The sequence below is a fragment of the Aquarana catesbeiana genome, linkage group LG13, assembly GCF_042186555.1.
Source record: "Aquarana catesbeiana isolate 2022-GZ linkage group LG13, ASM4218655v1, whole genome shotgun sequence".
NCBI classification, from domain to species: domain Eukaryota; kingdom Metazoa; phylum Chordata; class Amphibia; order Anura; family Ranidae; genus Aquarana; species Aquarana catesbeiana.
The window spans coordinates 235,169,568-235,191,474 of record NC_133336.1 but is presented as its reverse complement, the minus strand read 5'-3'; the positions used below and the strand labels follow the sequence as shown (position 1 = coordinate 235,191,474).

General features: G+C 43.3%; 1 protein-coding gene across 5 annotated transcripts in view; it reads left to right on the top strand.

The window, feature by feature from the left end:
- The first annotated feature begins 11,623 nt into the window (after positions 1 to 11,623).
- LOC141116973 (NACHT, LRR and PYD domains-containing protein 3-like) overlaps positions 11,624 to 21,907 on the top strand; it is a 42,240-nt gene continuing 31,956 nt past the window's right edge. For 2 of the 5 annotated variants that reach the window (XM_073609515.1, XM_073609510.1), the window contains exon 1: positions 16,403 to 16,542. Coding sequence is in view for 2 of the 5 variants with exons in the window: in XM_073609514.1 (XP_073465615.1) it covers positions 16,491 to 16,537 (47 nt within the window). In the remaining 3 variants the exon portion in view is untranslated. Of the gene's footprint in view, positions 11,895 to 16,402; positions 16,543 to 21,907 lie in introns of those variants that run through there. The other 3 variants (XM_073609514.1, XM_073609513.1, XM_073609511.1) reach the window with 3 other exon arrangements.

Genomic DNA, 21,907 nt, shown 5'->3' with positions numbered 1-21,907 from the left:
AGTATCTGATGCACATAAAAGGTCAGGGGCTGACTCAGCCCACCCGGCTCCACCTATACCTAAAACATCCTTCTTGATGAACTGGCCCTTTAAGAAAATATTCCTGGAGAGAGGTTTATGGTGTATAACCATTGTAAAATCTCAGATGACAAAGCTATCAAATGAAACCTTAAACAATGACATCCAAAAATGAAACTTGTTACCGAGACATATCGCTTCTCCTTCCCCCACCGTGGATCAGTTTTCGGCATACAGACCCGCTGAACCCTTCTGCTGAATGAACAGGTAAGATGGCCTGAGATTGCAAAATCCAACTGGGATGAACAATATGGCCACCTGGATACAATGAGAATGGCCGGGGACTAGAGGGAGTGATAACCTTGTACAGGTAGGTGGAGGACCTGGAGGAGGTGGAAGGAGCACATGGTACCCTCGCTGAGATGACTCATTGGGGTTGATTTACTAAAGGCAAAAAGACTGTGCACTTTACTACCTGCAAGTGCAGGTGCTCCAGAGCTTAGTAAATGAGCATAAGATCTGCTGACTTCCATCATCCAATCATGTGCAAGCAAAAAGGTTTTTTTCCCTTGCATGTGATTGGGTACTCTTTGCAAAGTGAAGCCTTAGCTCATTTACTAAGCTCTGGAACAACTGCACTTTGCAGAGGGCAACTGCACTTTGCACAGTCTATTTGCCTTTAGTAAATCAACCCCATTGCGTCAGTTGCATCATCTTCTGCTATTGTTTTCTGCAGCAAGATATTGGACTGCTGCTAATTGGTGCAAAATCATTTCTTGTTGCTTTGCCCATAGACATAATGATTACCGCCTCTGATCTCAGTACTGCTCTTTAAATATTTATCGTGGGAAGAGGAGGCGTTGCTGTGTTATTTTCCATATACTTCCATATTGCTACATCCTTCCTATTAGATAATGATTTTGCTCTTCCATGATTGGCAGCTCACTGAATTTCATACATACTAATATTTTTTTCCCTTAACATCTTGTATAGGAGATATACCCGACTCACCCAAATGGCTGAGACAGAATATTGTTGTTGAGGTTTTTTTTTTTTTTAATGCAACCCAGAATTAGATCTCAGACAATGAAGAAAACCATTCTATGAGAAATTCTGTACTTTAGTTTTAAAAGCCAAGAGATTGTGATTGGTAGATCTGACCAGAGTGCCATCAGCACACAGACTAATGCAATACCCTAAGCATCACCTTCATACTAACCCTACATGTAACACTAACCAACTTTGTAACCCTAATACTTACCCTAACTCTAACTCTCCCTGTAAGCTAAAAACTGTCTAACCCTAACCCTTAATCCTAACACACACCCTCCTTTTAAGCCTGAGAATAACCCACCTCTTTACCCTAAACCACCTGGTAACACTAACAATAATCCTCCCTGTAACCCTAACACTGTCCATCCCTATAATCCCAATACTAATCCTTAACACTAACCTTCCCTATAACCCTAACGCTATCCAACCCTAATCCTAACATGTAATCCCTATACTAACCCTCCCTGTCACCCCATCACTAACCTTCCTTATAACCCTTCTCACTGTAACCATAATACCAACTTTCCTTGTAACCATAACACTAACCCTCCGTGTAACCCCAGCACTAACCCACCCGGTAACCCTAACACTAATCCACCCTGTCACCCTGACATTAACCCTTCTTGAAACCCTAACACTAACCCTTCCAATAACCCAAACACTAACTCTCCCTGTAACCCTAACACTAAACCTTCCTATAACCCTAACACTAACCCTCCCTGTAACCCTGACACGAAACCTCCATGTAGCCCTGACATTAACCCTCTCTGTAATCCTAACACTAACCCTCCCTGTACCCTTAAAACTAGCCCCCCTATTACCCTAACACTAATCCTCCCTGTAATCATAACACTAACCCACCCTGTACCCCTTAAACTAGCCCTCCCTATCACCCGAACACTAATCCTCCCTGTAATCATAACGCTAACCCACCCTGTAACCCTAACACTAATCCTCCCTGTAATCCTAACACCAACCCACCCTGTAACCCTAACACTAACCCTCCCTGTAATCCTAACACTAAACCTTCCTGTACCCTTAAAACTTGCCCTCCCTATCACCCTGACACTAATCCTCCCTGTAATCATAACACTAATCCTCCCTGTAATCATAACACTAACCCACCTTGTAACCCTAACACTAACCCTCCCTGTAATCCTAACGCTAACCCTCCCTGTAATCCTAACACTAACCCTCCCTGTACCCTTAAAACTAGCCCTCCCTATCACCCTGACACTAATCCTCCCTGTAATCATAACGCTAACCCTCCCTGTCACTCTGACATTAACATTTCTTGAAACCTTAACTTTAACTGTTCCTGTAATCTTAACACAAAACCTCTCTGTAACCCTGACATTAACCCTCTCTGTACTCCTAACACTAATCCTCTCTGTAACCCTAACACGAATCCTCTCTGTAATCCTAACACTAATTCTCTCTGTAACTCTAACACTAATCCTCTCTGTAATCCTAACACTAATCTTCTCCGTAATCCTAACACTAATCCTCTCTGTAATCCTAACACTAATCCTCTCTGTACTCCTAACACTAATTCTCTCTGTAATCCTAACACTAATCCTCTCTGTAATCCTTACAGTAATCCTCTCTGTACTCCTAACACTAACCCTCCCTGTAATCCTAACACTAATCCTCCCTGTAATCCTAACACTAACCCTCCCTGTAATCCTAACACTAACCCTCCCTGTAATCCTAACACTAACCCTCCCACACTTACCACCTGTGTAGCCCATAGGATCCGTTTACTTTGTGTAATAAGAACTTTAAGAAAAAAAAATGAACTCCCTGAGTTATATTTGTTGTCCAAATATAAAAACATTCAGCATATTTTTTCCCCTCAAATATCTCAGTAGGAATCAATGTACAACCTGCACACTATGCTGGCTGAGACCCCACAACAAACTCAATACATTCTCAGTAAAGCTGAACAGGTTTTGCTTTACTGCCTCCCAACTGGAAGATACCAAATGTTTGGGTGGAGTTTTCCTTTAACTCCCTTGTTCTGCAATGTGCGTGCGATGACACCGATATCTGCTGTATCCTCTATGGGTCACATATGTTGCATATCCCCTTCTCTAGCAACCATTGACATCAAAGGCACCAACCAGATCCAACTGCCACCTTGAAAAATGACAGTGGAGTGTAAAAGGAGGATTCTGATTGGACGGCTGTGCGGGATGGATGTTATTTGTTTGCATGTAAGTCGATCTCAGGTCAGACCTGTACAGTGACATAACATGCAACCACTGAAGTGAGGCCGAGGACATGTCCAGGCAGAGAATAATAGAGGGGCGCCGAATACTGGAACCAAACTGAACAGCTTAACCGCTTCAGCCCCGGAAGATTTTACCCCCCCTTCCTGACCAGAGCACTTTTTGCGATTTGGCACTGCGTCGCTTTAACTGACAACTGCGCAGTCGTGCGACGTTACACCCAAACAAAATTGGCGTCCTTTTTTTCCCACAAATAGAGGTTTCTTTTGGTGGTATTTGATCGCCTCTGCGGTTTTTCTTTTTTGCGCTATAAACAAAAAAAGAGCAACAATTTTGAAAAAATCAAAAACAATATTTTGTACTTTTTGCTATAATAAATATCCCCATTTTTTTTTTTAAAAAAAGCGAATTTTTCCTCAGTTCAGGCCGATATGTATTCTACATATTTTTGGTAAAAAAAAATCGCAATAACCGTATATTGATTGGTCTGCGCAAAAGTCATAGCGTCTACAAAATAGGGGATATTTTTATAGCATTTTTATTATTATTATTATTTTTTTTTACTAGTAATGGCGGCGATCTGCGATTTTTATCGTGACTGCGACATAATGGCGTAACACATCGGACAATTTTGACACATTTTTGGGACCATTGTCATTTATACAGCGATCAGTGCTATAAAAATGCACTGATTACTGTAAAAATGTCACTGGCCGGGAAGGGGTTAACACTAGGGGGGCGATCAAGGGGTTAACTGTGTTCCCTAATGTGTGTTCTAACTGAAGGGGAGGGGACTGTGTAGGGGAAATGACAGATCGCTGTTCATACTTTGTATGAACAGACGATCTGTCACTTCTCCCCTCAGAGAACCGGGATCTCTGTGTTTACACACAGAGATCCTGGTTCTTGCCGTGTTATGAGCGATCGCGGGAGCCTGGTGGTCATCGAGACCGCCAGGCACTCGCATCGGCTCCGGGGGCGAGCAGCGGGCGCGCGGGCGCCCCTAGTGGCCGCCTTAGGAACCCACGTAACATAACGGCGATTCGCCAGCCTGTGTCATTCTGCCACAGTACAACTGCAGCGGCTGGTCGGCAAACAGTAAAAGCGGAGTTCCAGTCCCCCAAGTCAAATTTTTTTTTTTTTTACGCCGCTGTCATTTGGTCAACACTTGGTTCTGTATTCTCTAAAAGGGGCGGTACTCAGAAGGGCAGGGTTCCTTCACCTATTCTCTGAGAAAAAAAAGCCTGGAGTATATATATATATTTATATATATACAGTATCTCACAAAAGTGAGTACACCCCTCACATTTTTGTAAATATTTTATTCTATCTTTTCATGTGGCACAGCCATTAATGTCTACACCGCTGGCAACAAAAGTGAGTACACCCCTAAGTGAAAATGTCCAAATTGGCCCCAAAGTGTCAATATTTTGTGTGGCCACCATCATTTTCCAGCACTGCCTTAACCCTCTTGGGCATGGAGTTCACCAGAGCTTCACAGGTTGCCTCTGGAGTCCTCTTCCCCTCCTCCATGATGACATCACAGAGCTGGTGGATGTTAGAGACCTTGTGCTCCTCCACCTTCCATTTGAGGATGTCCCACAGATGCTCAATAGGGTTTAGGTCTGGAGACATGCTTGGCCAGTCCATCACCTTTACCCTCAGCTTCTTTAGCAAGACAGTGGTCATCTTGGAGGTGTGTTTGGGGTTGTTTTATGTTAGAATACTGCCCTGCGGCCCAGTCTCCAAAGGGAGGAGATCATGCCCTCTTCAGTATGTCACAGTACATGTTGGCATTCATGGTTCCCTCAATGATCTGTAGCCCCCCAGTGCCAGCAGCACTTATGCAGCCCCAGACCATGACACTCCCACCACCATGCTTGACTGTAGGCAAGACACACTTGTCTCTTTGTACTCCTCACCTGGTTGCCACCACACACGCTTGACACCATCTGAACCAAATAAGTTTATCTTGGTCTCATCAGACCACAGGACATGGTTCCAGTAATCCACGTCCTTAGTCTGCTTGTCTTCAGGAAACTGTTTGCGGGCTTTCTTGTGCATCATCTTTAGAAGAGGCTTCCTTCTGGGACGACAGCCATGCAGACCAATTTGATGCTGTGGCGGCCACACAAAATATTGACACTTTGGACATTTTCACTTAGGGGTGTACTGACTTTTGTTGCCAGCGGTTTGGACATTAATGGCTGTGTGTTGAGTTATTTTGAGGGGACAGCAAATTTACACTGTTATACAAGCTGTACACTCACTACTTTACATTGTAGACAAGTGTCATTTCTTCAGTGTTGTCACATGAAAAGAGAGAAGAAAATATTTACAAAAAATGTGAGGGGTGTACTTACTTCTGTGAGATACTGTCTATCGATGGGAGGAAGGAGGGTTAAAAATAAAACAAGGTTGTTAGAGTGAGTTTAGTTCCGCTTTAAGTGCACCCATGTCTGACTGATGTCTGGGTCGCGGTGACGGTGAGGACATTGATGAAATAATGGGCAATGAAAGTGAAACTGGGTACAATGACGTATTCCTTCCCCTCCTCCTCCTCCGTGGATGAGATTTTGGTAACCTGCTGAATCCTGCTCTGCCTTCTCCTAGATGAACAGGTAAGCCGTCCTGTAATTTACATAATAGGGCCACCTACATGTAATGAGAATGGTCGGGGACTAGAGGGAGTGATAACCTTGTACAGGTAGGTGGAGGACCTGGAGGAGGTGGAAGGAGCACATGGTACCCTGGCTGAGCTGACTCATTGTGCCAATTGCATCATCTTCTGCTGTTGTGATCTGTAGAATGTGATTAGACTGCTGAGAATGTGATACCAAAACCTTTCTTGCTGCTGCCCACATAGAGGGAGATTTACTAAAACTGGAGCACTCACAATCTGGTGCAGCTGTGCATGGTAGCCAATCAGCTTCTAACTTCAGCTTGTTTAGTTAAGCTTTGACAATAAAACCTGGAAGCTGATTGGTTTCTGTGCAGAGCTGCACCACATTTTGCACTCTTCAGTTTTAGTAAATAACCCCCCCATAGTGATTGCTGCCTCTGATCCCAGGACTGATCTTTATATATTTATTATGGGAAGAGGAGGCATTACAATGTTATTTTTTTTTATGTTTATTATTATGTTTCTTTAACCACTTCAGCCCTGGAAGATTTGGCTGCTCAACGACCAGAGCACTTTTGGCGATTCGGCGCTGCGTCGCCTTAACTGACAATTGCGCGGTCGTGCGACGTTGTACCCAAACAAAATTGACGTCCTTCTTTTCTCACAAATAGAGCTTTCTTTTGGTGGTATTTGATCACCTCTGCGGTGTTTATTTTTTGCGCTATAAACAAAAAAAGAGCGACAATTTTGAAAAAAACAAAAAAAAACAACAAAAAAAAAACATTTTTTACTTTCTGCTATAAAACATTTAAAACAAAAAAACAAAAAACAAATTTATTCATCAGTTTAGGTCAATATGTATTCTGCTACATATTTTTGGTAAAAAAAAAAAATCGCAATAAGCGTATACTGGTTTTGTGCAAAAGTTATAGCATCTGTAGCATTTTTATTATTTATTTATTTTTTACTAGTAGTGGTGGCGATCAGTGATTTTTAACGGGACTGCGACATTGCGGCGGACAGATCGGACACCTAACTGACATTTTTTACACTTTTTTGGGAACCAGTGACATCATTACAGTGACCAGTGCTAAAAATATGCACTGTTATTGTACTAATGACACTGGCAGGAAAGGGATTAACCTCCCTGGCGGTATGATTATTTCTGATTTTAGGTGCTGAAAGCGGTACAATTATTTTGCACAGAAATTTGGCGTTTTATATTGTAGGCCTGTAATTCTTAGGAATAGTTCACTTAAATCTGTCCAAACAAGAGTCTAGTAGACATCCCGGGTATGATAAAGTTTGAAAAACGAAATAAAAAATTATAATATAATAAATAACTATAAATAATTATAACAAATAATAATATAATAATAATAAAAAATATATAATAATGTAATCAAATCAAAAACACTGAAATTTGCTCAGTTGCAGAATTTTAGCTTTCGTTACTTTTAGTGTTTGATGACGGATCTCCCCACAAATCACTATCACTCAATTCTGCAAGTGATTCTAATTTATTATCGCTTTTTTCTAGCTGCTCTAAAACCACTTTTGATGTAAAGAGACAGTTTTGGTTGCTATGGACAATCTCCAGTTTCCTGGCAGAAAGAACAGTTTTATATATATAAAACTGCATGCAGGACACTGGGCAGACCACTAGGGACAAAGGGGATGTGTAATTATTTGATACAGTACTGTAATCTGTAAGATTACAGTATGCTGTATCTATACTGTGTGTTTCACTTTTGAATTTACCGCCGAACTCCGTCCCCGTGCGTCGCAACGCTCGCAGGGAACGGAGCTCGGCACTGTGAATCGAGCGAGACACAGCGGCTCGCCGATCACAGCGGGGAGACATCGCAGGATCCAGGGGACAAGGTAAGTATGCTCTTCCTGGATCCTGCGATGCAAGCCCGAGTCTGGCTCGGGGATACCGCTTTTGGTATAAAAAATCCAACCCGAGCCAGACTCGGGAATACCGCCAGGGAGGTTAACATCAGGGGCGATCGAGGGGTTAAATGTGTTCCCTGCAGGTGTGTTCCAACTGTATGGGGGGGACTGTGTGACTTGGGGAAACACACAGATCCGTCTTCCTGCTTAGCAGAAACACACGATCTCTGTGTGATCTCCTCTGTCAGAACGGAGATCTGCCTTGTTTACACAGGCAAATCCCCATTCTGTCACTGCGGGGAACGATCGCGGGGGGGCGGCGGACATTGAGTCCTCAGGACCCGCTGATTGGCTCCCCCCCCCGCTGGCCAATGGGCACGCACCCACAAAAGTGAGATTCCGCGCTGATGTACAGCTACCGCAATTCGCGGGATCGTGCCACCTTGCCGCAGTATAATGACTGGGGCTGGTCGGCAAGTGATTAAAGGACAAATTAGTGATCCACATCCACCAACTAATATGTATTTTTTCCTTTGAGAAGAACATACTCCTATGTATAATTTTATATATACTGTATATATACACAGTACATACAGGGCTTTTTTTTGAAGCGGGAACGCAGGGTAACACAGTTCTGGTACCTCCAGCACTGAATGTATCTTATAGCTAGGAGTGCTGGAGGGTCTAGTGATTCCGCCTACTGGGGATCTATTGTCGCTGGTAGGGATCTATTTTTGTGTGTATGTGTGTGTAGGGGGGGTCTATTGTTCTTAGCAGGGGGTGTTATTTTGCTGGGAGGATATCGGGTAAAATCCCTTTTGTGGGACTTTAACCACTTAAGGACCGAACCTCTTTTTGAGATTTGTTGTTTAAATAATTGTTGTTTAGTTAAAAAAACATTTTTTTTGCTAGAAAATTACTTAAACCCCCAAACATTATACATTTTTTTTCTAACAGAGAATAAAATGGCGGTCGTTACAATACTTTCTGTCACACTGTATTTGCACAGCGGTCTTACAAGCGCACTTTTTTTGGAAAAAATACACTTTTTTGAATTAAAAAATAAGAAAACAGTAAAGTTAGCCCAATTTTGTTTATATTGTGAAAGATAATGTTACACAGAGTAAATTGATACCCAACATGTCTCGCTCGTGGAATGGCGACAAACTTTTACCCTTAAAAATCTCCATAGGCGACGTTTAAAAAATTCTACAGGTTGCATATTTTGCGGTACAAAGGAGGTCTAGGGCTAGAATTATTGCTCTCGCTCTACCAATCACAGTGATACCTTACATGTGTGGTTTGAACACGGTTTTCATATGCGGGCGCTACTCGCGTATGCGTTCGCTTCTGCACGTGAGCTCGGCGCGAGCTTATTTATTTTACCTTTTATTTTTTATTTTTACACTGTTCTTTTAAACAAAAAAATTGTGCCACTTTTATTTGTATTACAAGGAATGTAAACATCCCTTGTAATAGAAAAAAAAAGCATGACAGGACCTCTTAAATATGAGATTTGGGGTCAAAAAGACCTCACATCTCATATTTACACTAAAATGCAATAAAAAAAAAATGTCCTTTTAAGAGCTATGGGCGGAAGTGACGTTTTGACATCGCTTCTGCCCTGCAATGCTATGGAGATGGGTGGGGGCCATCTTCCCCTCACTCATCTCCATGCCACAGAAGAGAAAGGATCCTATTGCCTCCGCTGCTGCCGACGGCTCCGGTAAGAGGTGGAGGGCATCGTAGCGCGGCGGGAGGGGGAGGCCCTCTCCCACCGCCGATAAAAGTGATCTTGTGGCGAGTCTGCCGCAGAGACCACTATTATTGGAAACTGAACCGCTGGCTGAACAAGAGGATACCAGGGTTATGCAGCTAGCTGTTGTCATAACAAGGATATCCCTCTTCAAAGTTAGGGCGTGCGGCAGTCTGGAGGTGGTTAAAGGCACTTTACTCACATGACAATACAATGTAAAGATTTTTATTGATATCTATAACAATTACAAATAGTAAACACAGAATGTACACGGCCTATGCAACTAATAATGCACCAACTGCAATGTAGGCGAAGAAAGAAAATGACATCCTCCACCCAACGCGTTTCAGAGCTAAATTGTACCTCCTTCATCAGAGGTATAAGGAAGATGTCAATTATCTATAATAGAATACAAAAATCAGCAAATATACATATACATACACTGACAATACATTAGTATATATGGTACTATATCTCAAAATTACAGTCATGTGCATGGTGTACATATGAACATTAGGAGTTAGGTTACTGGGAGGGATCTACCATTGAGGTCTATTACTGCTGCCTGCTGGAGGGTCTATTGATGCTGACTGTTGGGAGATATGTTTCTATTGCTGGCGGTCTATTGTTGATGGAGAATCTATTGTTGTGTGTGGGATCGATCAAATTTTATACAATTAAATTACTAGCACAAAATGACACTTGGTTCTGTATTCTCTAAAAGGGGCGGTACTGGGAGGTCGGCAGAAGGCAGAGACGAAGGATGACTCAGAAGGGAGGAGTTCCTGCACCTATTCTCTGAGAAAAAAAGCCTGGAGTATATATATATATATATATATATATATATATATATATACAGTATACCCCATATATATACAGTAGTATATGAGTACACCCCTCACATTTTTGTAAATATTTTATTATATCTTTTCATGTGGCACAGCCATTAATGTCTAAACCGCTGGCAACAAAACTGAGTACACCTCTAAGTGAAAATGTCCAAATTGGGCCCAAAGTGTCAATATTTTGTGTGGCCACCATTATTTTCCAGCACTGCCTTAACCCTCTTGGGCATGGAATTCACCAGAGCTTCACAGGTTGCCACTGAAGTCCTCTTCCACTCCTCCATGACAACATCACGGAGCTGGTGGATGTTAGAGACCTTGCACTCCTCCACCTTCCATTTGAGGATGCTCCACAGATGCTCAATAGGGTTTAGGTCTGGAGACATGCTTGGCCAGTCCATCACCTTTACCCTCAGCTTCTTTAGCAAGAAAGTGGTCATCTTGGAGGTGTGTTTGGGGTCGTTATCATGTTGGAATACTGCCCTGCGGCCCAGTCTCCAAAGGGAGGGGATCATGCTCTGCTTCAGTATGTCACAGTACATGTTGGCATTCATGGTTCCCTCAATGATCTGTAGCTCCCCAGTGCCGGCAGCACTCATGCAGCCCCAGACCATGACACCCCCACCACCATGCTTGATTGTAGACAAGACACACTTGTCTTTGTCCTCCTCACCTGGTTGCCGCCACACACGCTTGTCACCATCTGAACCAAATAAGTTTATCTTGGTCTCATCAGACCACAGGACATGGTTCCAGTAATCCATGTCCTTAGTCTGCTTGTCTTCAGCAAACTGTTTGCAGGCTTTCTTGTGTATCATCTTTAGAAGAGGCTTCCTTCTGGGACGACAGCCATGCAGATCAATTTGATGCTGTGGCGGCCACACAAAATATTGACACTTTGGACATTTTCACTTAGGGGTGTACTCACTTTTGTTGCCAGTAGTTTAGACATTAATGGCTGTGTGTTGAGTTATTTTGAGGGGACAGCAAATTTACACTGTTATACAAGCTGTACACTCACTACTTTACATTGTAGCAAAGTGTCATTTCTTCAGTGTTGTCACATGAAAAGATAGAAGAAAATATTTACAAAAATGTGAGGGGTGTACTCACTTCTGTGAGATACTGTATATCAATGGGAGGAAGGAGGGTTAAAAATAAAACAAGGTCGTTAGAGCGAGTTTAGTTCCTCTTTAAGTGCACCCATGTCTGACTGATGTCTGGACCTCGGTGACGGTGAGGATCAGCCTGTGCTTCAGATTGATGAAATAATGGGCAATGAAAGTGAAACTGGGTACAATGACGTATTCCTTCCCCTCCTCCTCCTCCGTGGATGAGATTTTGGTAACCTGCTGAATCCTGCTCTGCCTTCTCCTAGATGAACAGGTAAGCCGTCCTGTAATTTACATAATAGGGCCACCTACATGCAATCAGAATGTCCGGGGACTAGAGGGAGTGATAACCTTGTACAGGTAGGTGGAGGACCTGGAGGAGGTGGAAGGAGCACATGGTACCCTGGCTGAGCTGACTCATTGTGCCAATTGCATCATCTTCTGCTGTTGTGATCTGTAGAATGTGATTAGACTGCTGAGAATGTGATACCAAAACCTTTCTTGCTGCTGCTGCCCACATAGAGGGAGATTTACTAAAACTGGAGCACTCACAATCTGGTGCGGCTGTACATGGTAGCCAATCAGCTTCTAACTTCAGCTTGTTTAGTTAAGCTTTGACAATAAAACCTGGAAGCTGATTGGTTTCTGTGCAGAGCTGCACCACATTTTGCACTCTTCAGTTTTAGTAAATAACCCCCCATAGTGATTGCTGCCTCTGATCCCAGGACTGATCTTTATATATTTATTATGGGAAGAGGAGGCATTACAATGTTATCTTTTTTTATGTTTATTATTATTATGTTTCTTTAACCACTTCAGCCCCGGAAGATTTGGCTGCTCAACGACCAGAGCACTTTTGGCGATTCGGCGCTGCGTCGCTTTAACTGACAATTGCGCGGTCGTGCGACGTTGCACCCAAACAAAATTGACGTCCTTCTTTTCCCACAAATAGAGCTTTCTTTTGGTGGTATTTGATCACCTCTGCGGTTTTTATTTTTTGTGCTATAAACAAAAAAAGAGCGACAATTTTGAAAAAAAAAAAAACAATATTTTGACTTTTTGCTATAATAAATATCCCCATTTTTTGTTAAAAAAAGCAAATTTTTTTCTCAGTTTAGGCCGATATGTATTCTTCTACATATTTTTGGTAATAAAAATCGCAATAAGCGTATATTGATTGGTTTGCGCAAAATTTATAACGTCTACAAAATAGGGGATAGATTTATGGCATTTTTATTATTAATATTATTTTTTTTTTTTACTAGTACTGGTGGCGATCTGCGATTTTTATCGTGACTGCGACATTATGGCGGACACATTGGAATACTTTTGACACATTTTTGGGACGACTAAAAAATTTGTATAATTGTCAATCGTCCCAAAATGTGTCAAAAGTGTCATTAAAAAAAAAATATTAAAAAAAAAAATTATATATATATATATATATGTATGTATGTATGTATGTATGTGTGTGTGTGTGTGTGTGTGTGTGTGTGTGTATATATATATATATATATATATATATATATACATATATATAAAACATAAAAAAAATGTCATATAAAAGTGTGCTATAAAAATACACTGATTACTGTATAAATGTCACTGGCAGGGAAGGGGTTAACACTAGGGGGCGATCAAGGGGTTAACTGTGTTCCCTGACTGTGTGTTCTAACTGTAGGGGGAGGGGACTGACTATAGGAGATGACAGATCGCTGTTCCTAGCTATTAGGAACTCACGATCTGCATCTCCTCTCAGAACAGGGATTTGTGTGTCTACACACACACACACATGTCCCGGTTCTGCCTCTCGTTCTCGCGATCACTTGTGGCCGGCGGTCATCGCGACCGCCGGTCACGAGCATCGGCATCCCCCGAGTGCAGTGGGCGCATGCGCGTGCCTCCGGCGCCACGCGTGCGCCTGCTGTCCCGGTTAAAGGAGCCGACCTATAGCTACGACGGCTCGCGAGATCGGGCCGACCTGCCGCCGTATAATGACGGCGGACGGTCGGCAAGCGGTTAAAGCCGTATCCAATACTTCCACAATGCTACGTTCCTCCTATTGGATCAGTGATTCCAAAACTGTGTGCCGCGTAAGATTTGCAGGTGTGCCGTGGGAGTTTTGAAAAATGTTCAAAATTGCTAGCGTTTTGAAACCTTGAACTTATCAAAAAAGGAAATGGTAAATCAATGTCGCAAAAGTTAAAAACACAATCTCTGTCAGTCTGTCACTCATTGGTTCCTTTTCATAATGCGAGACTTGTGCGAGATCTCGGGAGAACTCGATCGCTCTAATTATATTATAATAATAGAGACCGTTCCATTGGTTCCTTACGTTTGTAAACTTTGGAGCCTCGCTTCAATCTGATTTGCTTTGGAAAGCAGGCACATCCTTCACATTAAATTTAAAATTAAATATACATGTAAAAATAAATAAATCCTTCACCACAAAAATTGTTAAATTTGCAAAAGTTGATTCTGTTCTTCCATGATCAGCAGCCCCCTGAATACCATACATGTTATTATTATTTTTTTTTTTGCTTAACATCTTGTATAGGAGACACACCCAACTGACCGAGACATTACAAGAAGGTTTTCTGGAGAACTAGAATTAGGTCACAGACAGTGAAGAAAGTCTTGTGTGAGAAACAGCTTAGTGTTATGTGTCAGGAGATTGTCATTAGTAGAGTCTGGCCTGATGCTCAGCACAGGACTAATGTAATGCCCTAAGTTTCTTCTACACTAACCCTCCATGCAACACTAACCATCTTTGTACCCTAACACTAACCCTCACTCTAACTCTCCCTAACACTAACCTTCCCTGTAACCCCAACACTAACTCCCTCTGTACCCCTAACTCTAACCCTCCCTATAACCCCAGCACAAACCCTTCCTGTAATCCTAACACTAACCTTCCCTGTAACCCCAACACTAACCCTCTCTGTAACCCTCCATGTAACCCCAACACTCATCCTACCTGTAACCCCAACTCTAACCCTCTCTGTACCCCTGACACTAATCCTCCCTGTAACCCTAAAACTTTAACACTAATTCTCCCTGTAACCCTAACACTAACCCTTCCTGAAACCCTAACACTAACCCTCTCTGTACCCCAACACTAACCCTTCCTGTAACCCACTGCTAAGCTTTTTTGTAACCCCCAACACTAACCCTTTCTATAATTATATTACTAACCCTTCCTGTAACCCAAACACTAACCCTTACAGGGAGGATTTGTGTTAGTGTTTCAGGAAGGGTTAGTGTTGAGGTTACAGGGAGGGTTAGTGTTAGGGTTACATGGGGGTTAGTGTTAGGGTTGCAGGGAGGGTTAGTGTTCGGGTTACATGGGTGTTAAGGTTACAGGGGGGTAGTGTTAGGGTTGCAGGGATGGTTAGTATTGAGGTTACAGGGAGGATTAGTGTTAGGGTTACAGGGGGTGTTAGTCTTGAGGTTACAGGGAGGGTTAGTGTTAGGGTTGCAGGGGGTGTTAGTCTTGAGGTTACAGGGAGGGTTAGTGTTAGGGTTGCAGGGAGGGTTAGTGTTGAGGTTACAGGGAGGATTAGTGTTAGGGTTACAGGGAGGGTTAGTGTTGAGGTTACAGGGAGGGTTAGTGTTGAGGTTACAGAGAGGGTTAGTATTAGGGTTACAGGGGGTAGTGTTAGGGTTACATGGGGGTTAGTGTTAGGGTTGCAGGGAGGGTTAGTGTTAGGGTTACATGGGGGTAGTGTTAAGGTTACAGGGGGTTAGTGTTAGGGTTACATGGGGGTTATTGTTAGGGTTGCAGGGAGGGTTAGTATTGAGGTTACAGGGAGGATTACTGTTAGGGTTTCAGGAAGGGTTAGTGTTGAGGTTACAGGGAGGGTTAGTGTTAGGGTTGCAGGGAGGGTTAGTGTTGAGGTTACAGGGAGGGTTAGTGTTGAGGTTACAGGGAGGGTTAGTGTTGAGGTTACAGGGAGGGTTAATGTTAGGGTTTTAGGAAGGGTTAGTGTTGAGGTTACAGGGAGGGTTAGTGTTACGGTTACAGGGAGAGTTAGTGTTGAGGTTACAGAGAGGGTTAGTGTTGAGGTTACAGGGAGGGTTAGTGTTGAGGTTACAGAGAGGGTTAGTGTTGAGGTTACAGAGAGGGTTAGTGTTGAGGTTACAGGGAGGGTTAGTGTTAGGGTTACAGGGAGGTTTAGTGTTAGGATTACAGGGAGGATTAGTGTTAGGGTTTCAGGAAGGGTTAGTGTTAGGGTTACAGGAAGGAACCCCTGTAACCCTAACACTAATATTTGCTGTAACCCCAACACTAACTCTCCCTGTAACACTAAACCCTCTTGTAACCCTAATACTAAGCTGATCTTCAATCCTCACACTAATCCTCCTGCACTTATCACCTGTGTAGCCCAACACAGGACGTATTCAGTTTATGTAAGAATTTATATTCAGGAAGCAAATCACTACCTGGATTGTGTTTGCTGTCCATTAAGAACATTAAGTATATATTGTTTTTTAATATTTTAGAAGGAAAAAATGTACAAACTGCACACTATCTTGAGTGAGACCCCACAACGAATTAATTCATTCTCGGTGAAGCTGAACAGGTTTTGCTTTACTGCCTCCCAACTGGAAGAAACCAGTTGTGGGTGGAGTTCTCCTTTAACTCCTGTGCGTGTAATGGTGAAAATATGTGCTTTGTTCTCTATGGGTCTCATATATCCACTTCTCTAGCAACCATTGACATCGCCTCAAAGGCACCACCAATCAGCATCAAATCCTACTTTTCAAAAAACGACAGCTGGAATGTGAAAGTATGATTGTGATTGAAGGGTTGTGCAGAACTAAAGGTAGTTGCTTGTACTAACATGTTACTACGTAATGTGTTTTCAGGTCAGAAAATGCTGAACAAGAGGTGGAGGACACGTGCAAGGTAGAGATGCTGGAGGTGCAATGAAGGAAACTGAAAGCTGCACGTGAATGGAGACACACAAGATCTCACATCAACGGATAAATTCACAAGTTTGGTGAGGTACGTTCATCAATTAACGTGATTTTTTTTGTTTTCCTTTAGAGAAGTACACACTAATATACATTCTTTAAATATACACTTACTGTATATGGAAGTTATTAGGACCAATTTAAAATAAACAACCTTGTCAATGAGTAAGGATGAGGTTTGGGTCGGTTGCCATCAAGGGGTTCACAGCAAATTCTTACGTGTTCGAGGTTCACGGACTTACCACAATAATAAAAATGCACTGCCTGGCCTTTGAGCTTAGGTCAACTGGCTTAGAAGGGCCAATAAAGGGGCTTTTGGATAAGTCAGCCCCCCCCACAATAAAAGGTGAGGTCACAGTAGCCAATGGGCTTTAGCCGTGATAGGCAAAGTATAGAGAGTAATGTTGATAAGTGGTTAGCACTTCTACCTGGCAGCACTAGGGACATCAGTTCAAATCCCAACCGTGGCACTACCTGCCTGGAGTTTGCATGTTCTCCCTGTGCTTGTATGGTTTTCCTACTGTAGCAATAACTCTCGGTGGAGCTGCTGGTTTAAGCGGGCTTGTTGCCTTCACTCTCGATACCTCTGTTTCACCGGCACCGGGTCTAGGGTTCCGTTGAGTTTACCTCTGGACGATACAAGCACCAACACTTGAGTACGTTTTCAATGCTTTATTGAACCAAGTAACGAAGGCAGTAGCAGGAAAGAGGCAGGAGGAAAACTGCAGAGAAGCTCAAATACCTTTCTTTAGGATTCTTGAGAACGTCCTTTAAAGTTGAATACTGTAATTGAATGCGATCCCCTTGTGGGACACGATCTTTGCTCGCCTGGATAGGCCCCTCTCACTTGCCTAGCAGCCAGTACGTAGCATGAACAAAAGTCTCTGCCACAGACTTGCTTGGAATAAACCCGTACGATCCTCTGCCACAGGATGTATTGGTTTTCGGTGAATGTCAGACACAGTACTTGAACCTTTAAGCCAACCCGGCAGTACCATGCATTAAGATTGCTTCAGGATACGTCCTCCAACCGAGTCACCAGGCCCCTCTCCAGACCAGCACTCTGCGTGATCCTTCCGTGACGGGTCCTCCCCTGGGATCTTCTCGGTTGTCCAGCTTCTTCACTCTGGATAGACAGCTCAGGACCATTCCTCCGCTGCTGTGGTAGGCCCCAGACAGGCTTCTGGGCCCACCCAAGCGCCGCAGCGAGGCGGGCCTCCGGAACGGAGGAACACAAAGTGGTATTCTAACGCATACCTGTCGGCCAGGAGGACTAGCAGGTGGCTGTAAAACGAACCCCAAAACATGGTGTCTGTCCCATAAATACCCTCTCCCAGAATGCAACTCGGAGGACCAACTCCACCGAGTTGTCTCCGGGACAGAGGAGCACTCATACGCTTCAACACATTGCTCTTCCAACACTAGCCAATGGTAACACCGACACCCACCGGCTCAGTGTGGAACCACATGCAACGTCAGCCAAGCTGGAAGAGAGGCAAATTTAACTTCCTCTAATGAGCAATTCACTAAATTTACCTATCAGATGGTAGATCATAAATCTACCAGTGCTACACTCCCATACTGCAAAGACATGCGGGTAAGTTAAAGTGGAGTTCCACCCACTTTTACAACTCTTCAGCATCCCTCACTAAACTGTGCACTGTAAATGAATTGGATATTTTTTATTTTTTTTTCTCAGCACCTACTGTATATCTGCTGTATTCATTTTTCACTTCCTCCTCCCTGGCCGCGGCCCATCGCATCATTTCCTGTTTTCCATGCCTTCTGGGAATGGGTGGCAACTTCCTCTGACACTGCTGTTGCTATGGAAACCTGACCTGAAACCTATTACACTGCTTGTGCTGTACTGAGCATGTGCGAGATCTGCAAGGATGAGATCCAGGAAGAAATACAGTCTGGCTTCAGATGCCCACACTTAAGATGGCCACGGCCTGCTGTAAGTTTATAAAATAACAAACTACTGCTATAAACTAACAAAACAGACCTAAGTTTACAGACTAACTTTACTAGAATACATTAAAGTAGAGTTCCACCCACTTTTACAACTCTTCAGCAACCTTCACTAAACTGTGCACTGTAAACGAATTGGATATTTAAAAAAAAAAAAAATTTTCAGCACCTACTGTATATCTGCTGTATTCATTTGTCACTTCCTTCTCCCTGGCCGCGGCCCATCGCATCATTTCCTGTTTGCAATGCCTCCTGGGAAGGGGAGGCAACTTCCTCTGACACTGCCGTTGCTATGGAAACCTGACCTGAAACCTATTACACTGCTTGTGCTGCACTGAGCATGTGCGAGATCTGCAAGGATGAGATCCAGGAAGAAATACAGTCTGGCTTCAGATGCCCACACTTAAGATGGCCACGGCCTGCTGGAAGTTTATAAAATAACAAACTACTGCTATAAACTAACAAAACAGACCTTAGTTTACAGACTAACTTTACTAGAATACATTAAGCTTGTGTATTATAGGGGTATTTTTATTTTAAAAGTATAATTTCAGCCGGAACACCACTTTAATTAGCCCTAATGTATGTATTAATATGAGTTAGGGACCTTAGACTGTAAGCTCCTTGAGGGCAGTGACTAATGTGAATATTGCTAATCAGCCAATCACATGAAAGCAACTCAATGCATTTAGGCATCTAGATGTGGTGAAGATGACTTGCTGAAGTTCAAACCGAACATCAGAATGTGAAAGAAAGAGGACTTAAAGTGGTTGTACACCCTGTACAGCCACTTTTACCTACAGGTAAGCCTATATTAAGGCTTACCTGTAGGTGCTTGAAATATCTCCCAAACCTCCACCGTTTAGGAAATATCTACTAAAAAGCCGAGCCCCCGATGACAACGGCGCATGCTCCCTTTAGAAAGGGCACATCGTGCCGTTTCTAATAGGGGTCATGCCGTGACTGGCGGCTTCTGCGCGTAAGTGACGTCATGCGACTCCGGCTAGTCGCAGAGCCGGAGTTCGCGGCCCCCCAGAAGGAAGAGGGGGCGAAGATGCACGCTCCCTGCTAGTGGGGACAACGGAGACATGGCGGGCTTCGGTTTCAGACAAGTGACACATAATGGGCAACTATGCGATGCGCAGTAGCCCATTATGCTTTACCTTTGCAGGGAAATAAAGTGACTTTGAACGTGGCATGGTTGTTGGTGCCAGACGGGTTGGTCTGAGTATTTTTAAAAACTGCTTATCTACTGGGATTTTCACACACAACCATCTCTTAGGTTTACAGAGAATGGTACAAAAAAGAGAAAATATCCAGTGAGTGGCAGTTATGTGGAGGAAAATGCCTTGTTGATGTCAGAGGAGAATGGGCAGACTGGTTGGAGATGATAGAAAGGCAACAGTAACTCAAATAACCACTCGTTACATCCAAGGTATGGAGAATACCATCTCTGAGTGCACAACACATAAACCTTGAAGCAGATGGGCTACAGCAGCAGAAGACCACACCGGGTGCCACTCCTATCAGCTAAGAACAGGAAACTGAGGATACAATTCGCACAGGCTCACCAAAATTGGACAATAGAAGATTGGAAAACGTTGCCTGGTCTGATGAGTCTCGATTTCAGCTGCGACATTTAGCTGGTAGGGTCAGAATTTGGCATAAACAACATGAAAGAATGGCTCCATCCTACCTTGTGTCAACAGTTCAGGCTGGTGGTGTAATGGTGGGGGGGAAATTTTCTTGGCACACTTTGGGCCCCTTAGTACCAACTGAGCATTGTTTAAACGCCACGGCCTACCTGAGTATTGTTGCTGACCATGTCCATCCCTTTATGACTACAGTGTCCCCATCGTCTGATGGCTCCTTCCAGCAGGATAATACACCATGTCACAAAGCTCCAATCATCTCACCACTGGTTTCTTGAACATGACAATGAGGTCACTGTACTCCAATGGTCTTCACAGTCACCAGATCTCAAACCAATAGAACACCTTTGGGATGTGGTGGAACGGGAGATTTGCATCATGGATGTGCAGCCGACAAATCTGCAGCAACTTTGTGATGTCATCATGTCACTATGGACCAAAATCTCTGAGGAATGTTTCCAACACCTTGTCTATCCTGAATCTATGCCATGATGAATGAAGGCAAAAGGGGGTCCAACCCGGTACTAGCAAGGTGTACCTAATAAAGTGGCTGGTGAGTGTAAATACCTGTAATAAATAAATAAAAATGTTAAAATGGGACATGCCCAGGTCACGAAATAGAGGAAGGGAACATTTTTTCTTCTGTTCAAGCAGCAGATAGTTCTGTGGACCAAAAACTGGGGCTAGCAAGGCTGGGCCCAAATTTACTAGAGACAAAAAGCACAAGATGAGGTTTTACTACAAGAATTAAGATACTGCAGGGGACACAGAAAGGCACAGTTGGCTAGAAACAAGACAGTTTTCATTAGGAATAATAAGCCAAAATGCACTAATTAAGAGGTCGCAGATAATACAGTAGTGTATAATTGGCCAGCAGCATGAGAGTTTTATTAGAGATAGTAGGCCTAACTGGTATATGCCTAACTTTTATTTTCTTTATGGGCATGGAGGTATGGTCAAAGCTCCCAACTGTTCTGATTTCGAGAGACTGTCTCTGATTTGGAAAAAAGTCCCCCTGTCTCTCTTTGCTCCTCATTTGTCCTTCATTTTGATCTGATCTATATATAGTTGTATAGTCAGGGCTTTTTTTCTCAGAGAATAGGTGCAGGAACTCCCCCTTTCTGAGTCACCCTTTTCTCCACCTCTACCCACCTCCGAGCACCCTCTACCTACCTCCCATTACTGCCCTTTTAGAGAATACAGAACCAAGTATCATTTTGTGGTGATAAGTAATTTGTATGGAATTTGTTAACAATAACAAGAAAAGCAGTAAAATAGATCCCTTGTAGCCAGTAACAATAAAGCCCCCTCTAGCAATAGATCCCAACATTAACAATGGGCCACCCGAAACAAAATCCCCCGGCAGCAACAACAGAGCTCCTCACAGCCAGCATCAATAGACTCTCCAGCAGCCAGCAATAATAGTCCCCTCCCTCAACAGTAGATCTCTCCCAGCCATAACTGACCCCTCAGCGATATAAGACCCACCCCAGCAACAATAGGTCCCCCACCAGTAAGAATAGACCCCCCTGCAAAAATAGATCCCCTCCAGGTAGAATAGATCCCTCAGCAGCCAGCATCAATAGACCCTGCAGCACACCCCAGCCCCCCTTACCATTACATACAGTCAGTGCTGGAGGTGCCGGAACTGCGTTCCCCCGAGTTCCCGCTGAAAAAAAGCCCCGTGTATAGTTGTATATAACATGTACTTTATATCTTTCATCCAATCTTTCACCAATTGCGTTTTTAAATTCCAAAAGCCGATATAAAGGA